This window comes from Lissotriton vulgaris, chromosome 3_1 (assembly GCF_964263255.1).
Source record: "Lissotriton vulgaris chromosome 3_1, aLisVul1.2, whole genome shotgun sequence".
Lineage (NCBI taxonomy): Eukaryota > Metazoa > Chordata > Amphibia > Caudata > Salamandridae > Lissotriton > Lissotriton vulgaris.
In genome coordinates this window covers 1,667,949,957-1,667,972,671 of record NC_141689.1, presented here as the reverse complement: position 1 = coordinate 1,667,972,671, position 22,715 = coordinate 1,667,949,957, and the positions used below count along the sequence as shown (strand labels likewise).

Genomic DNA, 22,715 nt, shown 5'->3' with positions numbered 1-22,715 from the left:
ATTTAAAACTCAGTATTCTGGACCTATACCTTTTTCAGTGCTGTTCGACTAGTTGCAACAGAGGCAACTTCTTTTCTTGTAGTTTAAGGAATTTACCAGACTTTTTAGAGAAAGCACTGTAGGCAGATCTAACTATGCAAATAATGAAAAATGAATATACACCTGTCTGATTTCTTACCCTGATGTTCCTTTATTTTTATTGCAGAAAACCGTTTGATTATAAAAAACAATTTGGAAAATTTAGAAAAAATATGAAGATGGACTCTGAAACTGCTGAGATATCCAAAAGCAAACTATACCTGAAACTAAGCAAAAAGGAGAATGCCTCCCTTTACAGCAAAGGTAAAAAAATAATCCAGTTTGTGTGTTTTAGTGTTTTCTATTAATGAAAAATGCATGATAGATGTACAAGAGGGCTTCACTCGCAGCACGAGTGACGCCACGTTCTGTAGTACAATTTTCTGCAAACACTGAAAAGAAACTCCTTATTCAGTATCAACTTATGGGGGAGGGGAATTAAAATAGAAAAACATTGAGAAATCCACATCATTGCTAAATCTGAACTGTTTTTTTTAAATTCACAAATCATTCTCAAGCTACAGCAACAATGAAAAGGTCGTTTTTTGTGCTACACACTGAAACAATCACTGGTGACAGATTTCACCCTCAACATCAAGACCCTTGTCCGTAGGGGAGACACCCACCCAGCTTAGTTTTGGGTGAAGACGTGCCAGTGCCCCTCTAGCTGAAATCACAAATTACTAATCTCCCAGACTTCCAATTATTCTGGGAAAGGAGAGAGATTTATTGGGATACATGATATTGTCTCTCTTGTTATACACTTTTCACAGAAGGGTGTCCTATAACCATATTCTTTCGGTCCCCATCTGATTGAACTCATTTTCTGACCCAACGCCCTGCAGTGTGTTATGTTTGACCCTCACACACCCTATTGGTGTCATGCTTCATCATCTGGTCTCATCCTGGTCCCTATAAACCAGTATGGGTTCAACCGTTTTCCAGAAAGCACATATTGAACTCAAGTGGGTCTACTAGTCAAAAGATAAGAATAAAAATACCTAAAAGTCACCCCGGTATGCCTTTATTTGAGATCCATTGATATGGTTATAATCATAATTTTTCAGTTGGATTAAGTGTCCTGACATCTCTGGTGTTCAGTCAGATGGTAACTGAACAGATATGGTTACATGATGCCCTTCTGTGATCTATTCCTGTAGCGGAGTCATAGGTTTGTCTGGTTGCCATAGCACCGCTTCCTGTCCCAGTGTGGAGCAGATGATGTATTGAAATATAGCTATTTAAGTTGATATAACAGCCAGCAACCCATGGACTTTACCCCACATAATTATGTCATTTAGAAAAATGGACGATTTAAGGGTTATTTGATGGGTAAAGGTACTGGGTGGTAAAGGATTAAAAGGGTTTTTAGGGTTCAGGAATTGGTAAGGGTTCAAAACAGTAGGAAGGGGTTTCCAAAGGCTTTTAGGGTTCAAGTATTGGTAAGGGTACAGGTTTATAAAGGGTTTTAAAGTTCATGTATGGAAACGGGTAAGGAGTATTAAGGATTTTAAGGTGCATGGTTTGATAAGGGTTCCGTGGATGCTATCCCCCAGAACACTGCGTTGTTCCCTGCCTGGGAGAGCGCAGACTGGGAGCACAAACCTACCAATGCAGGGGAAATAGGTTTAGTCCCGCACGGCAGAAGCAGAACCAAAAGCTGCTTCTGCTGGATGGCAGCAAATCAGTACAGCCAGCCCCCGCCCTGGCAGCCAAGATGGGTGCCTGCATAGGAGCTGGTGGGTTGCTGGGCAGTCCCCAACGCATATGTATTTTGTGGGTGCACTGGGTGGAACCAGAACACCTACTAAAAAGAAAATAATAAGACAACAAAATGACATGTGCAGCGCTGCCATTTAAAAAAAAAAAGGTTATTGAGGGGTTTGCGGGGATCACTCCTGGTTTCCTTGTTTTTATCCTGCTATTCTACTGGTGCTGTGACTGATAAGGGATGTCAATCCTTTGGATTCATATGAGTTTAGGCCAACAAAAGTGTCACTCCAGTCACGCACTGTTCATTTAGTGATATGCCACACCTTTTGCTTTTTTGCAACGTAATCAGTACTTAATCAAATACTTTTCATTCATTTATTTCTTTGTTGATTTCTCATATAATTCATGTTTTATGTCACATGTTTTTCAACAATCACTTTAGATTATAATCACTCAATTTATACAACTTGACGGTCACATTTCCTATAAGTAAATAACACCCACATTTTCAGTGCATAACAAATCTTGATCACATGCCCGATGCATTTCGGCACTGTCAGTGCCTTCCTCAGGGGCTTTCACTATAAAAAAAGAAATAAAAACCATAGTGTTTATCATGTAAGCTCATGGCTGCTCATGTTGTTCGAATGATTGGTCAAATTTGGTCATACCTTATGAATGTAATAACTCAGCGTGTTGGATCTGTAATAAATACATATCAAAATCAGTTTTATATGTTCCTACTTATTGGCCAGAGGGTGGATGTAACCATTAATTTTGTTGTTGTCTTACCGATACGTTTCTGAGGTTAATCGGCTTATGTGCTGTAATAAAAAACAAATATAGATGATAATGTACCATAGTGCCTTATATTGGGTTTGCTGAACCATACTAATTGATAGTCCTGTGTGGGAATAAAAATCCTACCTGTGGTTGAAACTCTTTGCTTTAGACCTAAATGACAACAAAAGATATACGGAATATATTACGGATTCTTACTTGTCACAGGTTTTGCTGAATCGTATTTGTAACTGTATTCGCATACCTGTGGTTGTATTGTCCGGTATATCTGCAAAGATACAAGGCATACCTATTGGAATCGGAAATACCGCTATATTATTGTTAAATAAAAAACGCGGTAAATGATTTTATATTCGGTACACATTTTGAAAAGTTTTCATGTCCATTTTAAAAAAACGGGCCGATCCTATTTCCAAACCGAACAAAATTGTTGTGGCTTACCTAAAATCCAGTGTTCTCGCGTTTTAACTGGGGGTCTCTGTGCTCGTATGCTCGCGGAAGGTGTATACCTCGAGGTGATCGTACTTAATCGACGTCTCCCTATGTAGCCACAAAAAACGGACTACCCGTTGGCGCTAGAATCTAACTGTGATTGTGTCATCGCCATCTTAAGATGGTGTTTATAATATACTATTTACATAGTATTCCTTACGAACTAGTTTGTATAAGTAAAGCCAAAGTGTTCCGGTTTGTGGTAATATTAGTCGATGAACTTCTCTACGGATATTGTTGGTAATATGATTGTTACCAAACGTCTAAATTAAACAATAAACCGAGATTTTATTTAATGAAAGTCCGGGTTTTGATGTGATATCAGACACTGTCCGCTGGACATACTGGTCCTATAAATTACCGGTGTGTTGCTGGTCTTATGTGCATATATAGAATTCCATTATTTAGAATATGTATCATGCGTCCTGTGTGTTTGCATATTTTGATTAATGGTCATGACATATATGCCTATAATCATATCTAAGTTGTTACATGCTAGCATTCATATTAACATTTGTATAATTTTAACTGTTTGTGAATTTCGTCTACTTCATATGTGATTCGACATGCATGCCTATGATCATATCTTAGTTGCTCCGTGTTCCAATTCATATTAACATTTGCGTTATTATACACATTTTAAGTCTCGTATGATCCATGTGTTATAAAAATAAACCCTATATATAGACTGCCTTGGTTAGTAATACATTAATGACCAATATTTGACTGCGTCCCTCATTTTTTGTATACGGCTTAACAAAGTATTTGATGTTGGTTAAACTTGGTCTACATTGTTATGTCTGTTTATAGATAACAGGCTAAATCATATCTGTCATTGAGCCCTACTGGCCTCATTGTTTTCAAGGTTTTGATCCAATACAACTCTCGCTGCAGAAGTTTCTGTCTTGTATCTGTACCCTGTATTGGTTCCACCTTTTCAATGATCATAAACCGTACTTATGAAATGGAATGATTCTGTTCCTTCCAATGTGTAGCCAGTGGTGATGTTAACGTTTGATTTCTGATTTTACTTTTATGTTCTGTGATTCAGATTTTGATTTTACGTTCCGTTTTGCCCACATACATTTTCCCGCACGGACATTTAATGCCATAAATCACATTCTGTGAGTTGCAGTCACTTGTGTGTCTTAATTTGACTGGTTTCCCAGTTGTGGGATGGGTAAGTATATTTCCGCTGATCACATTATTACAATGTATACAATTTAGACACTGTGTTGTTCCTTTGTAATTGATCTCTTTTCTCGCAGTATTTGGTCGTTTCAGTAGTTCTTTTAGGTTCCTGCCTCTGGTGTACGCGTGTAATGGTGTCTCTTTGAATAAATCCTTGAAATCTGGTTCATTGGATAGTAGTTCTCATCTCTGATTAATGAGTTTTTTTTAATGGCTGTAGATTGTGTTGTGTATTTAGACACAAATACCATTTTTTTGTCAGTTCTGGTTTTTGTTTGTAGTAACTCCTGTCTGTTTAAATTCAAAACGCTATCCTTGCTCTGATTCAAAACCTCTATTGGGTATCCATTTTCCTTGTATTTGACAAGATGTTCCTCCATTTTGGTCTGTCCTATCAGTGAATCTGAACATATCCGTTTTATCCGAATCAATTGCGAATATGGTAAGTTCCTGAGTAGGCTTCTTGGGTGGAAGCTCGAGTAAAGCAAGGCGTTATTCCGGTCTGTGGGTTTGGTGTACAATCGGGTCTGGAACCCAGTTGAGGTTTTAGTTATTCTTACATCCAGGAAGTCCATCTTATGATGATTTATCTTATAGGTCAACTGTATTCTTGGGTTAACTGTGTTTAGATCTCTGATCAGTTGTTCTAATTCACCTGTCGTGGCTTGCCATATCAAGAATATATCATCGATGAATCGACAATACATCTTGATATTCTTCCAGTGCTCAGTGTTCATCAAATTGTCTGCCTCAAATTGGGCCATGAAGATATTTGCGTACGCTGGCGCCCCTGAAAAGCCCATGGAAGTGCCTGTCAGCTGTCCATAATATTTCTTGTTCCACTCAAAATAACTGTTTTGTAGACAGAATTTTAAAAGCTGTAATAGAAAAACTTTTTCAACCTGTAGTTCATCCATTTGTAGAAGTGCCCATTCGACAGCCTCTATTCCATCCATGTGGGGGATAGACGTGTATAGTGCTACCAGGTCGATGGTACATAAAATCCAGTTGTCTTGAAAATCTTTAGTTGAATCAGTCAGTTTATTCAAAAAATCAGTTGTGTCACGGATATATGATTGCCATCCTTGAACGAATTTTTGCAAAAAATAATCCAAATATCGACCGAGGGGATCAAAAACTGACCCACACCCCGAGACGATTGGTCTGAATGGAGGATCCTTGGGGTCTTTATGGATCTTTGGGATCATATACAGTCTTGGGCATCTTGGGTGAGTTGTGGTAAGATATGCTTGAGTATTTTCATTTATCCATCCTTGTTGCATAGCTTCCTTTAGTAATTGGTTGAGTAAAGTTTGTATTTGTGAAGTTGGTTCTAGTTCCAAAGCGAGATATGTGTTGCTGTCCTCAACATGCTGATTGACCTTCATGTTGTAATAGCTAGTGTCCATAACAACTACTGCTCCTCCTTTATCTGTTGAATGAATTGTCAATTCTGAGTTGTTGGAAAGATTTTGCAAGTTGTTTTTTCTGACTTTGTCAAATTTTGTTGTTTGACTTTCTTGAAATCCAATGCCTCTATATCCTTTTTGACCATGATTTCGAATGTGTCCAACATCTTGTGCGAAACCGGGGGTTGATATGTGCTTTTGGGTTTGAATGGTCCTCCTGTTTCTTGTGTAGACTGTGGTGTAGTCTCCACTACATTTGTAAAGAAATGTCGTAGACGCAAAGTTCTCATGAAGCGATAAAGTGCAGCCTCTGTCTCTATTTCATTTGCCGTGGTGGTTCGTACAAATGTTAACCCTTTGTTTAACACATTAAGTTGATATTTGGTAAAGTCAATTGATGATATGTTAATTATCAAACCACTGTCCTTCCGCTCCGGAGTGACTTTCCTGCCGCTTCCTCTCCTTGTCGGGCGGCTTCGCTTGTTGTTCCTGGTAACTCCGTTGGTTGTAGCCCTTTGTTCTGAACCTTGGATAAAAAAGCCACGCTGCTATTTGATGCTTCTCCTCCTGTTGGTTCTGTGCTTGCTGTTGTTATTTGTGTGGTCAAGTTTACAGGTCCCCTGCTTAACGTGATCTCCTTATCTGTTACCAGACTTTCTTCCGAGGAGTGTGGTGCTGCTGTTGTTTTCTTAGGGTCAAATCTTCTCCTGGTGTAAATGTCCGCCCACGTGTAAACTTCATTAAGTTTGTAATCTATTGTATCTCGCTTGTATTTGCGGAGTTTGCCTTCTTGGAGTACTTTGCTGTACTTATCCAATTTCTGGTTGATTGCTTCCAAACTCATTTGCCATGTGTTTATTTCCATCCTGTTTTCCAATTCGCTTTTCAAGATGAGGATTTCTTCCTCCAACTCCCGGATTGTTTTTGACAGTTCCTCCACTATAAGTAGTATAAGGTCCAACGAACACTTATTCCAAATACTATACCATTTGTCCATAAATTTTGCGTTTAAGTTAAAGCGAAATAGCATTGGTTTGATGGCTAGTCTTAAGCCTCTCGGAATTCTTTTTGCTTTATGGTATTGCACTAGTGTAGATGCGTGCATTCTTTGATTTAGTTGACGTCGGGTTAGATACTCCAGTTGTTTGAGTTGTTGGCTGATTGAGCTTCCATGAGCGTCTTTGGTTCGTACTTCTTGAATTAGTGAATATATCTCATCTGCTTGGTCAGAAGTGTATGCCAGTGTTGTGGCTCTATTGTCCGTTATATCTGTGATTTGATCAACTTGCATTTTCCTGGTTGGGTGCTACCCCACTGTTTTGACAAAAAGTGAAAAGGTTATTGAGGGGTTCGCGGGGAGCACTCCCGGTTTCCTTGTTTTTATCCTGCTATTCTACTGGTGCTGTGACTGATAAGGGATGTCAATCCTTTGGGTTCATATGAGTTTAGGCCAACAAAAGTGTCAGTCCAGTCACGCACTGTTCATTTAGTGATATGCCACACCTTTTGCTTTTTTGCAACGTAATCAGTACTTAATCAAATACTTTTCATTCATTTATTTCTTTGTTGATTTCTCATATAATTCATGTTTTATGTCACATGTTTTTCAACAATCACTTTAGATTATAATCACGCAATTTATACAACTTGATGGTCACATTTCCTATAAGTAAATAACAACCACATTTTCAGTGCATAACAAATCTTGATCACATGCCCGATGCATTTCGGCACTGTCAGTGCCTTCCTCCGGGGCTTTCACTATAAAAAAAGAAATAAAAACCATAGTATTTATCATGTAAGCTCATGGCTGCTCATGTTGTTCGAATGATTGGTCAAATTTGGTCATACCTTATGAATGTAATAACTCAGCGTGTTGGATCTGTAATAAATACATATCAAAATCAGTTTTATATGTTCCTACTTATTGGCCAGAGGGTGGATGTAACCATTAATTTTGTTGTTGTCTTACCGATACGTTTCTGAGGTTATTCGGCGTATGTGCTGTAATAAAAAACACATATAGATGATAATGTACCTTAGTGCCTTATATTGGGTTTGCTGAACCATACTAATTGATAGTCCCGTGTGGGAATAAAAATCCTACCTGTGGTTGAAACTCTTTGCTTTAGACCTAAATGACAACAAAAGATATACGGAATATATTACGGATTCTTACTTGTCACGGGTTTTGCTGAATCGGATTTGTAACTGTATTCGCATACCTTTGGTTGTATTGTCCGGTATATCTGCAAAGATACAAGGCATACCTATTGGAATCGGAAATACCGCTATATTTGTGTTAAATAAAAAACGCGGTAAATGATTTTATATTCGAAGCACATTTTGAAAAGTTTTCATGTCCATTTTAAAAAAACGGGCCGATCCTATTTCCAAACCAAACAAAATTGTCGTAACTTACCTAAAATCTGATGATCTTGCGTTTTAACTGGGGGTCTCTGTGCTCGTATGCTCGCGGAAGGTGTATACCTCGAGGTGATCGTACTTAATCGGCGTCTCCCTATGTAGCCACAAATAACGGACTACCCGTTGGCTCTAGAGTCTAACTGTGATTGTGTCGTCGCCATCTTAAGATGGTGTTTATAATATACTATTTACATAGTATTCCTTACGAACTAGTTTGTATAAGTAAAGCCGAAGTGTTCCGGTTTGTGGTAATATTAGTCGATGAACTTCTCTAAGGATATTGTTGGTAATATGATTGTTACCAAACGTCTAAATTAAACAATAAACCGAGATTTTATTTAATGAAAGTCCGGGTTTTGATGTGATATCAGACACTGTCCGCTGGACATTCTGGTCCTATAAATTACCGGTGTGTTGCTGGTCTTATGTGCATATATAGAATTCCATTATTTAGAATATGTATCATGCGTCCTGTGTGTGTGTGCATATTTTGATTAATGGTCATGACGTATATGCCTATAATCATATCTAAGTTGTTACATGCTATCATTCATATTAACATTTGTATAATTTTAACTGTTTGTGAATTTCCTCTACTTCATATGTGATTCGACATGCATGCCTATGATCATATCTTAGTTGCTCCATGTTCCCATTCATATTAACATTTGCGTTATTATACACATTTGTAAGTCTCCGTTGATCCATGTGTTATAAAAATAAACCCTATATATAGACTGCCTTGGTTAGTAATACATTAATGACCAATATTTGACTGCGTCCCTCATTTTTTGTATACGGCTTAACAAAGTATTTGATGTTGGTTAAACTTGGTCTGCATTGTTATGTCTATTTATAGATAACAGGCTAAATCATATCGGTCATTGAGCCCTACTGGCCTCATTGTTTTCAAGGTTTTGATCCAATACAACTCTCGCTGCAGAGGTTTCTGTCTTGTATCTGTACCCTGTATTGGTTCAACCTTTTCAATGATCATAAACCGTACTTGTGAAATGGAATGATTCTGTTCCTGCCAATGTGTAGCCAGTGGTGATGTTAACGTTTGATTTCTGATTTTACTTTTATGTTCTGTGATTCTGATTTTGATTTTACGTTCCGTTTTGCCCACATACATTTTCCCGCACGGACATTTAATGCCATAAATCACATTCTGTGAGTTGCAGTCACTTGTGTGTCTTAATTTGACTGGTATCCCAGTTGTGGGATGGGTAAGTATATTTCCGCTGATCACATTATTACAATGTATACAATTTAGTCACCGTGTTGTTCCTTTGTAAATGATCTCTTTTCTCGCAGTATTTGGTCATTTCAGTAGTTCTTTTAGGTTCCTGCCTCTGGTGTACGCGTGTAATGGTGTCTCTTTGAATAAATCCTTGAAATCTGGTTCATTGGATAGTAGTTCCCATCTCTGATTAATGATTTTTTTAATGGCTGTAGATTGTGTTGTGTATTTAGACACAAATACCATTTTTTTGTCAGTTGTTCTGGTTTTTGTTTGTAGTAACTCCTGTCTGTTTAAATTCAAAACTCTATCCTTGCTCTGATTCAAAACCTCTATTGGGTATCCCTTTTCCTTGTATTTGACGAGATGTTCCTCCATTGTGGTCTGTCCTATCAGTGAATCTGAACATATCCGTTTTATCCGAATCAATTGCGAATATGGTAAGGTCCTGAGTAGGCTTCTTGGGTGGAAGCTCGAGTAAAGCAAGGCATTATTCCGGTCTGTGGGTTTGGTGTACAATCGGGTCTGGAACCCAGTTGAGGTTTTAGTTATTCTTACATCCAGGAAGTCCATCTTATGATGATTTATCTTGTAGGTCAACTGTATTCTTGGGTTAACTGTGTTTAGATCTCTGATCAGTTGTTCTAATTCTCCTGTCGTGGCTTGCCATATCAAGAATATATCATCGATGATGCTCTTCAATGTTAAAGAAAGACTAAAACATGCATTTATAATTTGGAATAAAAATGTTTTATTTTAAATGTATTTGTGTCAAAAAATATTATGCATTGCTGTGTGAATTTATAAGGATTACTTTGGAATATTGTTATTGATGAATTACTGTGGTGACTTTTTGACAAAGCCATGTAAGTTTGCAATATATAGGTAGCTGTGCTTGCTAAGGCCAATAGGTCAGCCTTTTACTTTTTGGTGTTCTGATTCTTTGACAAAGCTAGTAAGTCTGCCTTACGTATAATGACATATTTTTATACTGTTACTTAGATTGAAAGAAAATCATTCACTCAAAAATTACAAAAGTGACAGTCCTGTTATAATTAGTTCAAAATGTCAGTTAAAACAGCATTCTACACTCAAAAAACACTATGATGCACGAGATATAGTTTAATGAAGTAACTATAACTCACACTCTAGCCATTTACTGCTTATGGCCACAAATATTACATCACTTATGACATTTTCTCTGATGTTGATAACATCACTCATGACATCTGAAAAGTCATCATTGATGACAATGCTGTGCACTGCAAAGTAACTTTAACCTTTGTTTTTTTTCAGTGAATTTCTGAGGTTTGGAATTCTTGAATTAATCTCAGCCACTGGAAAATTGCTCAGGCCACATTCCAATCCATTGTTTTTTGCCTACTATGCCGCCTCAGTTTGGACCCAGCCACATGTATATCAGTCTTGACCCTGCTCCAGCCGAAGTGCCAAGCCAGCGTCCTCCATGGTGGGCGAAAAATGATGGATTTAGATGCGGCTCAGATTTATTGTCAGTGGCTGAGATTAATTCAAAAATTTCATCCATTGCCTTTTTTTTTCCATTTGACGCCCTAAGTGCACCAGGTGTGCCCAGACGTGGGTCCCAGGCTCACTGCGCCACTGGAACTAAGCTATACCTGGCTGAAGAACCCTAACTAGGTGAAACTAGTCCTAGGTTGCTTGTGTTCCAGTTCAGAGAGGACCTGGCATGGCAGTCCGGGCTGGACTGTTCCCATGACGAGCAGGGTCAAGACTGATTTTCATATGGCTAGGTCCAAACTGAGGTGGCATGCTGGATGGAAAATGATGGATTGGGATGTGGCCTGAGTGACTGCCAGTGGCTGAGATTAATTCAAGTGCACATGTCTACTCCTTTCTTCTCCAGTGTGTCCCCCTGACCCACACTGTTGCCCAGCCTGCTACCAAGAGTCTGTCTTCCTCAAAAGCCTGTATTTGAATGCTAAGTCTGTGGGTGAGGGCAATGCCCAATATGGCTGCCACCATAAGCAAACTTGTGCTGGCCATGTTCATGTGCTGTATTTATTGTGAAAACTGAGAACTTTTCGTATCTATTAAATTAAGCAATAAGTGAGTTACAGTCATCCAAATGATGTGTTCCAGTTAAAGAGCTGTACACACAAAAATCAGCGATAAGTAATTACAAGATGTCTAGTCAACCTTTGCAAAGGGCTTCTACTGCACGAAACACATTGCCACATTTTTAGTTACCTTTGACCAGTACTGAGCTACATAAGATTTTCTTTTTGGTCGAAATCTGCAAAGTATGTAGCAGAAGATGTGGCAACTGCAACAAATCCATAACTATGCGAAAAACGCCACATCTACAGAATCACATAGTTGCCGTAGCCCTGATTACATGGACTGATTACATGGAATGCCCTGATTAAATGGAATGTAGTTTTGTCCTGTCAACTACTTCGCAGATGAGAAAATTGTTTTAGACAAATCTGCTGTTCTTAATTTGAGTACGTATTGTAACTAAGTCTTAGGTATAGCTTTTTGACCTGTGATACATAATGTTTTTATTTGTTCCTCGCAGATGATCTCTGGGTTGTTTCAAAAACTCTAAACTTTGATCCTCTTGATACGTTTATTGCATGTAGCGCCTTCTTCGGACCATCCGCCATCAGTGAAGTGGAGCTGTTGCCTTTGCAAGGTTACTACCCCTCTAACTGGCCCGCCAACAGTAAGTCTGACCTTGCCTAATTCTGTCACATCACTGCAACACAGTTGAAGTATCTTTGTAATGTCAATGGGATTTGGTAACACTTTATATAGACCAGTGCTTTCCAACTGACCTTCCAAGTAGCTGTGTGCTTACAGTGTGGTACATACAGTGTTCTAATGAATGCAGCCAAATGCAAGATCTTGAATATATGTTGTGCTTGCATTAGCATTGTCAAAACTGGCTACAAGTATTGTCAATTAACAGTTTATTTTAAGAAACATTCATTTGAATGATTATTTTATATTTATTTTACTGAATGTAAGTAGATTCCTTTCAAAACTCGTAAAATGTTAGCATTGATCTTATCATTGATTTTCAAATAGATAATTATGTTCTACTTACAGCTCAAAAATAAAATAAAAAGCCCAGGTACTCATGATCTTAGATCACATGTCATCACTGATGCCATACTGTGTCAAATCAGACTGTAAAGTTACTGTCCTGCCAGCTCTAGCTTCAGAGGTACCAGTTCTGGATCCGACCCCGACATCAGTATTGGATCTGAAGCAGAGGTCAGCTATGTCTCAGTCTTATTCTAAGATTACTAAGGCAGAGCTAGGTGTGTTGGGGGACTCTCCAGCAGTGCTTCTGCCTGAGAGCCGCTATAATGCCCTGAGGCCTTTCTCTCAGACTCAGCTGCCATACAAGACCTTTAGGATGTTCCACTTGATAGGGATGATGAGGAGACATACAATTTGTTTTTCCCTCACTATATTGATCATGGACTATATTTAGACCTCCAAAATGCTAGTGGTCTTGATACCTCGCTAGAGGTGGAATTGGGTACCCACTGTGGACTAAAGGTGAAGATCAATAAAACATTGTCTTTGAATTCAAATTTTAGGCAGTGTTCAAAATACTAAATGCGAGAAAAGTGAAGCAAATTTAAAATATCCAGATGAAAGTACATAATAGAAGAATAGGGCCTTGAGAAAGCAGCAGTGCTAAACTGCATACCATATTGTAGACAAGTAGGAAAAGTAAGAATATTGGAAGAGATACTGGCAAAAAATAATAAAACACACAGTACAAAGAACAGACCTCCTTCTTTTGACTTATACTTTATTTGTTTTGTTTACTATGCTGTTTTGCCTCAATTTCTCCCTTTTTTTCAAGCTGTTTTATTGAATTTTAAAATTGTGAACATAAGGGCTAGGGCGTTCGACCTCGGCCAAAGGGTAACATGTTGCAGATCTCATTTCCTGTAGAACAATTTCAGTTTTGAACACGATGATGTTATGGAATTCTTTTAAATTGCCAAAAGCTGATGAAGGGCAATTACACAGCACACAAATAAAAGTAATTCCTATTACTCAGTGATATGAGGAATTTAATCAAAATACAGATTGTGCCTCCTGTGCTAACATGTCAATCCATGAGCTTTCTCATGATTGCTCCTAAAATTAATCCTTGATATCTTACACTTCGATGTGGTTGTTTGTTGTGCCTGTGGGTTTTCGTTTCACCTCACTAGTGATGCTGAATAAGTCTGAAATGTGGCTAAGCTTGACCTTGTTTCTCAGCAGAGGATCGGGTATTTGGACTGGACTGCTCCTTTGGGGTAGGTGAACACGACTACACCTCACCTGTGAGGTCCAGTAAGTGCGAAACAAAACTGTGTCTGTTGCTGCTTGTGTTGCTGAGCAGCAGGAACATGGCATAGTAGTTTCGGATGCACTTCCTTTTGAGGCGTGCGGTTGGTCTTCTACTGTAAAGGCAGACAATCCCAAAACAATGGAATATGTGACAACTCATCACAGTTGCCAGACGTTAAGGCTGATTCAGGCATTTGCTTTCACTTCTCTTTATTTTTCCTCATGTTTTGTTGGTGGTCATTGAAACTAACAATCCTCCATCAGTTACAAAATGGGCATGTCCATGGCCAAATAATTGTGTGGCATCCAAGATTTATTTATTTATTGTGAGTTTTATATAGCGCTAGCCAGACCCGGAGGTATTCGAGCGCTTTACAGCAGGACTCAATCATAGGATACATTAAGCAATTTAGTATACATAAAGGAAACATGTCACTCGTAAGTAAGATATTACAGTATACTGTACAGGGACTGTATGAGGTAGTCAAAGACTACCCCATGACTCACGGATGGGTTCGGCTGGTGAGTGGGGGGCGGGAGGTAGTCACTGAGGAGAGTGAGGTAGAGGTCATTGAGGCCAAAGGGACTGTGTGCGACTATGGTATGACTTTGGCGACTGGCTTGTAGCTATCCGTTTGGGGGCATTCGTTGAGGAGGAAGTCCTTGAGTTGCCTTTTGAATTTTATGTAGCAGGGGTTAGTCCTGATTTGTACTGGAAGAGAGTTCCATATATTAGGCGCATTTCCTGCAAAAGATCGAGATGCGTTTTTTTGTCTGCGAGATTTCAGGGGGATAAAGAGTAGAGTGTTTGTGCTCCTCATGGTTCTTGACTGCCCGGCCTTCTGTAGTTTGGCAGAAAGGTAGGCGGGTTTCCCAGTGTGCAACACTTTGTGCGTGAGGCAAGCGGTTCTGAAGCTGGCACGCATTTCGACAGGGAGCCATTTTAGTTCTTTGAGTGCAGGCGAGATGTGATCATATTTTTTTATTCCGGTGACCATTCTGGCTGCTGCATTCAGAGTTGATCTGAGTGGAGCTAGATGGGATTTTGCTGCTTCTGCGAGGGTTGCAATTCGGTAGTCCAGTCTGGACAGTACCAGGGATTGTGTGGCTTGTTTGAGGTCACTAAGAGGGATGAAGGGTTTAATTTTGTTGAGATGTTTAAGGATGAGGAATGCACTTTTTGCTGTGTTTTTGATGTGTTTGTTCATGTCTAGTTTGGGGTCCAGAGTGATTGCCAACCATTTTGCGGAATCAGCTAGGATGAGGTTATGATTGAGAGCCTTGATGGTTTTTATCCATTCTGTGATTTGGGTGTTAATCCTCTTTGTTGGAGATAAGGAGGATTTCCGTCTTGTCTTGATTTAGTTTTAAGTGGTTGCATGAGAGCCAGTGCTGGACTTCTTGTAGAGTGACGTCCAATCTCTGGATGTCTTCGATGGAGGAGGTTTCCAGGTAAATTTGGGTATCCTCTGCATAGAGGTGGAACGGCATGTTGTTTTTTTTTAGTATGGTGGTAAGGGGCTCCATATATATGTTGAAAAGTTGTGGGGAGAGTACTGATCCTTGGGGAACACCCTTACATACAGGGAGTGGGTCAGACGAGAAGTTCCTGATTTTTGTATTCTGGGTGCGGTTCTGTAGGAAAGAGGCGAACCACTGTAGGACCACCTCCTCTGCTCCCACCCTTTCTTGAAGTGCTTTGATGAGTAGTTTGTGGCCAACCGTGTCGAAGGCCGCCGATTGATCCAAGAGTATGAGTAGACAGCATTGGCCTTTGTCCAGAGATTTGTGCATATTGTCTATTACATTTAATATCGCTGACTCTGTACTGCATCCTTTTCTGAACCCTGATTGTAGGGGATCAAGAAGGTTGGTGCTGTCTAGGTGTTGAGTGAGTTAGGTGAGAACACATTTTTACATAATTTTCGCTAGGAGAGGGAGGTTAGAGACGAGTCTGAAGTTGTTCAGATCGTTTGTGTCTGAGCCAGGTTTTTTCAGTAGAGGAGTGACTTGGCCAATTTTGAGACAGTCAGGCATGCCTCCGGTGCTCATGGAGCTATTTATAATCTTAGTCTAGTGTGAGGCTCGGCATAGTTTGAGCTTTTTGGCTAGTTGGGCCGGTAGGGGATCCATGGCGTGTGCTGAGGGTTTGGTGTTAGAGATCATATTGATGACCTCTGCTTCGGAGATGGGGGTTGAAGGATTTCCAAAAGTTGGGGGGGGGGGTGTGTAGGTGTTACATTTTCTGACTCAGCAGACGATTTGCTGTCGAAGGGGCTGTTCTGTATGACCAAGGAGAGTTCTATCTTGGAGATTTTGTCGTTGAAGAAATTGGCAAAGTTGTCGCACAGGTCTTTGGAGGCTATAACTTGTGTCGTAGGAGGTTTGTTGCTTCATGAGGCTGAATAGTTCCTTGGGTCTGTTCTTAGCTTTGTCTAGGGCGTTGCAAAAGAAGGACGTTTTGTCATTTTTTATGTGTTTGTTGTATTTCCCTCCTACTGCTTTGAGTCTAGCTCGTAGGATTGTGGACAGGTTGTTTTGCCACAGTCTTTCCACAGTTCTTAGTTCTCTTCTTTCTGAGTTTAAGTCTGAATTGAACCATGATCTGGAAGGAATGTTCCTGGCTCTTTTTAGTTTCAGGGGGGCTATTTGGTCCATAATGGAGGTCATGGTGGAGTTGTACTAAGAAGTGAGTTCAGTTGCTAATAGATCACCTGTGTGTAAGGGGAGGAGAGAGCTTACCCTTTCCTCCAGGTCAGCCAGAGGGATTTGGCTTAGATTTCTCACCCAGCGCGTTAGGTCCCGAGTCACTGGTTTGTCTTAGATCCTTCGGTTTAGGTGGAACAAAATGATATGGTGATCCGACCAGTCCACAGGCTAGGTGTGGTCGATGGAGACTGTGTCTGCATGAGCAATAATGGCGTAGAGGATAGAACCTTTGTTGTGGGTTTCCTCAGTGCAGTGTTGGGTGAGATTGAGGTTGCTTATAAGATCATTGAGGGTTTTGATTAGCGCGATGTTTTCATCGTTCCAGTTTAAGTTGAGGTCGCCTAGAAGTATGTTGTTTGGGCCCTGGAGTGAGGAATGAGTTAATAGGTCCGAGAGGTGCTCTCCGAAGGAGGAGGTGTTTCTTGGAGGAGGAGATGACAGAGTAGTGAGTTGTTGTCACTCATCTTTATGGTTGTAATAAGACATTCAAAAGAGTTATATTTGAGGGAGTCAGTTTCCGTTACAGAGATGCTGTTCTTGTGTATGATTGCTATACCCCCTCCTCTCTGGTTTATTCTGTCTTTGTGTAGGATAGCGAAGCCCGGGGGCACTAGCATGTCCATAATTGGGGGAGAGAACTCGTTTAGCCAAGTTTTGGTGATGAACGTGATGTCAATGTCATGTGTGAGGATGGTCTCAGCCAATTGACACTGGTCGGGCAGCCTTTTTAGTGCTGCTCGTCATGTCGGCCGCGTTTGACACGGTCAACCATGCCACATTAATTAGCAGATTGGAGGCGATTGGGTTAGCCGGTTTGGCCCGAGACTGGCTAGTCTCCTACCTTCATAATAGGCAGCAGGTGGTGGCCCTGTCGCCTTTCAGATCTGGTATCAGAAAGGTGGGACAAGGTGTGCCTCAGGGGTCAGCAATCTGCCCGATTCTATTTAATTTATACCTCTGTCCTCTGATCAGGCTGATTAAAACCTTCGGCGTTTCGGTGATCAATTATGCCGACGATATGCAGCTCATTTTTTGCTTTGAAGGCAGAGATGCTGTGTCTAAGGATACTTTCCATCGCTGCATGACAGCCACGGCGGACTGGTTGAGACATAACTCACTCCAGTTCAATGGATCTAAAACAGAGGTGCTGCATTGCTCTACTGATCGAACCCCTTGCCCGCTTCCAGCGGGCTTCTGGCCAGCATCATCCCTGGGCACAGTTGCGGCAGCAGATGCTGCTCGTAATCTGGGCGTTATGTTTGGCCCAAATCTTCAGCTTGATGCCTTTGTAAATAAGACCATTGCCACATGTATGATGCTGCTTCGTACATTGCGTAAGATTCTTCCCTTGCTTCCGGCCCCAGTTAGACCGGAGGTAGTGCGCAGTATCATTCTTAGCAGGCTTGATTACTGCAACGCACTACTCCTGGGCGCCCCAAGCACTTTGATCAGGAAACTGCAGCGAATACAGAATATGGCAGCTAAGCTTGCCCTTTCTCGGATGCGCTCGGCCTCTTCTTCTTTAGCGCTAAAAGACCTCCATTGGCTACCGGTCCATCAGCGTATTTGTTTTAAGGCGTCTTGTATAGTGTTCAGGGCCCTCCATGGGCAGGGGCCGGTCCTGTTGCAGGAGCTCTTCTCCTGGTACTCAGCGGCTAGACTTCTGCGATCTTCCTCTGCATGTTTAGTAGCAGTTCCTAAAATCCAGAGGGTACGGATGGGCGGCCGTTCCTTTGGTTTTGCTGTCGCCAAGCTTTGGAACTCCTTTCCCCTATCCTTGAGGAGTCTGAATGAACTTTCCTCCTTTGAAAAAGGGCTGAAGTCCTACCTCTTTCCCAGGGTGGTGTAATTTCTGTGACTGCGCAAAAGTTAGGTAGAGTCAAAGCGCCAGGATACCCTCTGGGTGACAGACTGCGCTATAAAAGTATGCGATAAATACATACATACATACATACATACATACATACATACATACAATTAGATTGCATATTCGGATGCCGACCTGCAGTTGATGAGCATGCACTTGGTGTTGGAGCTCTCGTTGTTGGGGTTCTTTGTTAAGGGAGCTCGGGGATATTAGTGAGGAGGGCTGGTGGCCTTATGGGTCTGATGGGAGGGCAGTCTCTTCCCATCCCAGTGATCACCTGAATCTTGGATCCGGAGGTGACGGTAGCGGTTGTGTCAAATGTGGAGGCAAGATCTATCGCTTCTTTAGTGGACAAGGAGGCTCTTGTTCTTAGGGGTCTTTGAGCCTGGTTTGGGAGGGGGGTTGTGTTCCAACTGAGCCGTTTGGTCTCATGAGGCCTTAAGTGATTGGTGCTGGTGTGTAGGGGAGTCGGAAGTCGATGATGGGTGGGCTTTCCGAGTGGGGTGCCGTTCCGTACTATTTCTGAGAGGCCCAGAATTACCGTTTCTAGCTGGCTCTCCCGTAGGGCCAGTCACTGGTTCGTCTTTAAGTAGGGGGGCAAAGAGGCGTCTCGGACGGGTGTTGCGGCTCTTTTGTTTCTGGGTCTCTGAGACTGAGTCGAGTTGGGGGTCGTGGAAGATCTAGGCGGTTGGATATTGGGCTGCTTTGCGTGAGTGGTGTCTGTGAATGGGGGTGCCAGGTATGGGTGTGGGCTGGATTCTCTGCATTGACTTTTGGTGTTGGAGTTGCCCCAATTTCCTCTATGGAAAGTCCTGGATATTGGGAGTGGGCGGTCTCGGCGGGGGTCTCGCTGCCATCTCTTGTGTGGCAGTGGAGGGAGATTGATAGAATTCAAGGGTAGCGACCTGAGATCGCAGGTTGTTTGTTGAAAGTGGGTGATTAAGGAAGGTGGGAGTGGGTTGTGCTTGGGGGGTTGGAGGGCTTGATCTGTGTTGTGGTATCCATTACGAATGGGCGGGGGGAGATAGTTGGGCGCTGTTGGGGAGGGGAAAACCGGGTGGAGGATGGAGTTTGGCGGGAGGAGGCATGGTTGCAAGACAGAGGTCTTGTGGGGGTGGTGGGTTATGGAGGGGGGAGGTGGGTGTTGGTTGGAATGGGCTTGGGAAGTCACGTCTATGTCGGGGCTCTGATTTGATTGGGGGTGTGTGGGAGAGTTGAATTCTCTTTGGGAGGGTGAACGGAGGGTCGGATAGTGTCTGGAGGGGGGAGATTGTCTGGCATGGCGAGGGTCTTGGGAATTTCCTGTGCAATTGCATGGGGGGGCCTCTATTTGGCAATAAGAGGGTGGACAGTCGAGATCTATGAGAAAGTGGAGGGGCATCGCGGAGTGAGGGGAAGAGGGAGTCGAAGGCTTCTAGGTTGTCGTTATTGGCTTGGATCAAGACTGTGCCGTTGGTGTATATGGTTATGGAGGTGTTGCTGCTAAGTTTGGGGCGATCAGGGAGTGTGATCGTAAGTTTGCAGCTGTGGGTGGTGTTGGTTATTTTAGATATGCTCAGATGTGTCTTGAGGACTTTGTTCCAATTATCAGATCTCATGGTGTAGAAAATTAGGTCAATTTTTATCTGGCCTTTGGAAGAGCAATAGTATGTGTCCGCAATTAGGGTTTCTGGGTGTTGTCTGATCAGCCGGTGTTTCAGGTTTCTTTTTGCTTTAGGGGTGAAGTTGGGGGGAAAAGTGATGGAAAAGGAGTTCCGGCCGTGTGGTTTTAGTCCTTTAGGAAGGGAGGGGCGGGATGGGGTGGTGGTTGCCATACTGTCTTTAATTAGTTGGACGGTGGGGTGCGCTTGTGAGGGGATTAAGGTGCTTTTCAGCACAGAAGTCTGTAGGTAAATGATCTAGACTACCGAGACAAAACCCTGCTTGATGACTTTGGTGAATGTTGTGTCTCACCTCAGTGGTTGGCTAGGGTGTAAGCTATTGTCCCACGAGTTAAAGTGAATAATGTGTATGACCTCAGTGCGATTGGCTGTGGTGTTAGCTATTAGCCTGCTTGTAGGAGAGATCGGTGTGGTGAGTAGACCAGGGGCTTTTCAGGAGCAGTGGCCAAAGGGTCGCCAGGAATGTAAGACACGTGAGGTGACCCTGTTCAAGGAGCAGTCCTTACTAGTTAAAATCGATTGATCAGCCGATTGGGGGTGGAGGGGGGGACCACAACTTCTCCAACAGAGCCCTGTAGGAAGATCGTTACCCCTCATTAGCTGTCAGCAGGTCTTTTCCAGGTTGGTTTGGAAGAATAACCTCTTCTTCACCTTTACTGCAGGCAGAGAGATAATAAACGGTGGCTAGTCCTATTCCTCTGTTCACAGTCCACAATCCACCCTTAAATGGATCAATGTTTCACAATAGTAAATAGTGGCTAGTCAACAAGTTAGCACATGCTTTTCACAGTAATAAATAGTGGCTAGTCCTACGCCTGTTTACGGTGAGTGATGGCCGAACCTGGGCGTTCGTGAAGAGTTGGTGAGTAAGGGGCGAATTGCCGCCATCTTGGGGACAGGCCGGTTGTGTTTGTGAGGCTTTGTAATTTATGCCTCCAGAACTTAATATGCGTGCCGCTGGGCCATCGATTCATAGACCGGGACAGCGGTCCTGAAATATGCGGCTGGAGAAGCAAGTTGGGGGAGCTAAGGGGACTTGCACATCGGTGGACGTCTGTTTTGCTTTTACAAAGACGCCATCTTAAGGTCAGGCAAAAGGAATCGAGTCCCGAGCCTCCCGTTGTGGTAGCCAGATGGGGTTCCTTTTTTGCGCCTTACCGGTCCCGACGAGCGCAACCTTCTGCTCTTGATTCTTTGTTTACTCGCTGCTGTCCGGTTCCTCAGGGACTTTCTCCTTCAGTCTCGAAGGCGTCAGGGAGCATCCGATTCCTCCGTTGTCAGCTGTAGGCATTTGACCTCCCAGAGTCTTGCTAGATTGCCGCCAGAGTTTGTTTATTTGCAAATGCAGTTACGACTTCCTACGGGTCCTGGCGAGTCTGTTTGGGATCATCTTTTGAGGGGTCCCCCATGGCTGCCCGATCTTCTTTGATGCAGGGACAGCTTGCTTTCAATATTTAACGGAGTCTCCACAGTGCGATCCCGGGACGCCTGCTTGGGGGTATTAGACCGGTATGTCACCCTTGCATTTTATCGGTGTAGAGGAGGTCGTAAGTGGGGGGGGAGCAGGGATTTTCCTGTTTTAGTGATCCCTGGGTGCCGGAGCTCTTTCCCCCACCCCTGCCCCTGCGGCCATCTTAGCTCGTTCCTATCACCAAGTACCACAATCTTCCTTTCAACTGGCAAATTAATTTCAGCCTTCGAGGCAAGTGTGTCCAATCATTCCAAACTCAAGATGAAGAATTTCAGAGAACAAATGAATTCTTAAGAGAAGCTCTGAAGTCCTGGAAATATCCCTGACTTTCTGCAATCCTCCTTGGCTCCCTCCTAGGATTTTCACACCATTCTGACCACTGGCCCCAAATCATCACTGATTCAGTCCTTTTTGTAGTATGGAATTGCTGCACTCTAGCACTCCCACAACTGCTTCTTTCTAGGCTGCCTCTGCCCCATTCCGCATCTCCAGATCTTTTGCAAGAGGTTAAGATGTGCCACATTTTAAGAGTAATAGAGCTGGTTCCTTCCTCAGAGACGAAAGGGAAAGAGGGTAGGGTATTATTCCCATTACTTCTTTGTAAGAAAAGAAAGGTAGGACTTAGCCTTACTGTGGGACTTACAAATTCACCCACTTCCCCCTTCTACAGATATTCAAAATGCTGACTTTGTCTCAGTTCTTCGCATGTGTTCAAAACAAAAACTGTCTTTGGTTAATGGAAATGCATGATGCTTAGTTAAATATACTTGTCTTACACCAACACAGAAGTGCCAGTGCTTGGTGGTGGCAAACCACCATTTCCATTACAAAGACAGAACGCTGTTTTTGAGCCTGTACACAGCCTGTGGGTTTCATAAATACCCTAGGCTTGCATGGCTAAAATTCTGTAAAGAAAAACTGTCTACTACTACCCCAAAATAGACTATTAGTAATGCTATATTCTGGAGTCAGAAATACTGCCTTGTCCTGGGTCTTGATCATTATCTTGCTTCGGAAGACTCCTCTAAGATCTTTTGTCTGAGAGATATCACTGTAAAAAGAATACAAGAAGTTGATTTATATCTATACAAAAGAGTGATACATATTACATGGCTCTGCACTAGGAAAAAACTATACTTCCAGGTAAATTAAAATAGTAAAATTAAAATAGTAGTCTACTTAACTAATCACTATTGTTCGAGCGCCGCTGATGCTCTAGTATTCTATAGAACTGCAAATGTTAAGGATCCTACAACCCTTTGGGTTATGTCAGTGAAGAATGAAAAGGATGTTTGAATGATTAAATTTC

At 42.0% G+C, this 22,715-nt stretch overlaps 1 protein-coding gene across 1 annotated transcript in view; it reads left to right on the top strand.

The window, feature by feature from the left end:
• Window positions 1-210: 210 nt before the first annotated feature.
• Window positions 211-22,715, top strand: part of ZGRF1 (zinc finger GRF-type containing 1) — a 289,898-nt gene continuing 267,393 nt past the window's right edge. Inside the window, exons 1-2 of the mRNA XM_086963269.1 lie at window positions 211-342; window positions 11,915-12,061. Coding sequence (XP_086819395.1) covers window positions 252-342; window positions 11,915-12,061 — 238 coding nt within the window. The 5' untranslated portion in view covers window positions 211-251. The remainder of the gene's footprint in view (window positions 343-11,914; window positions 12,062-22,715) is intronic.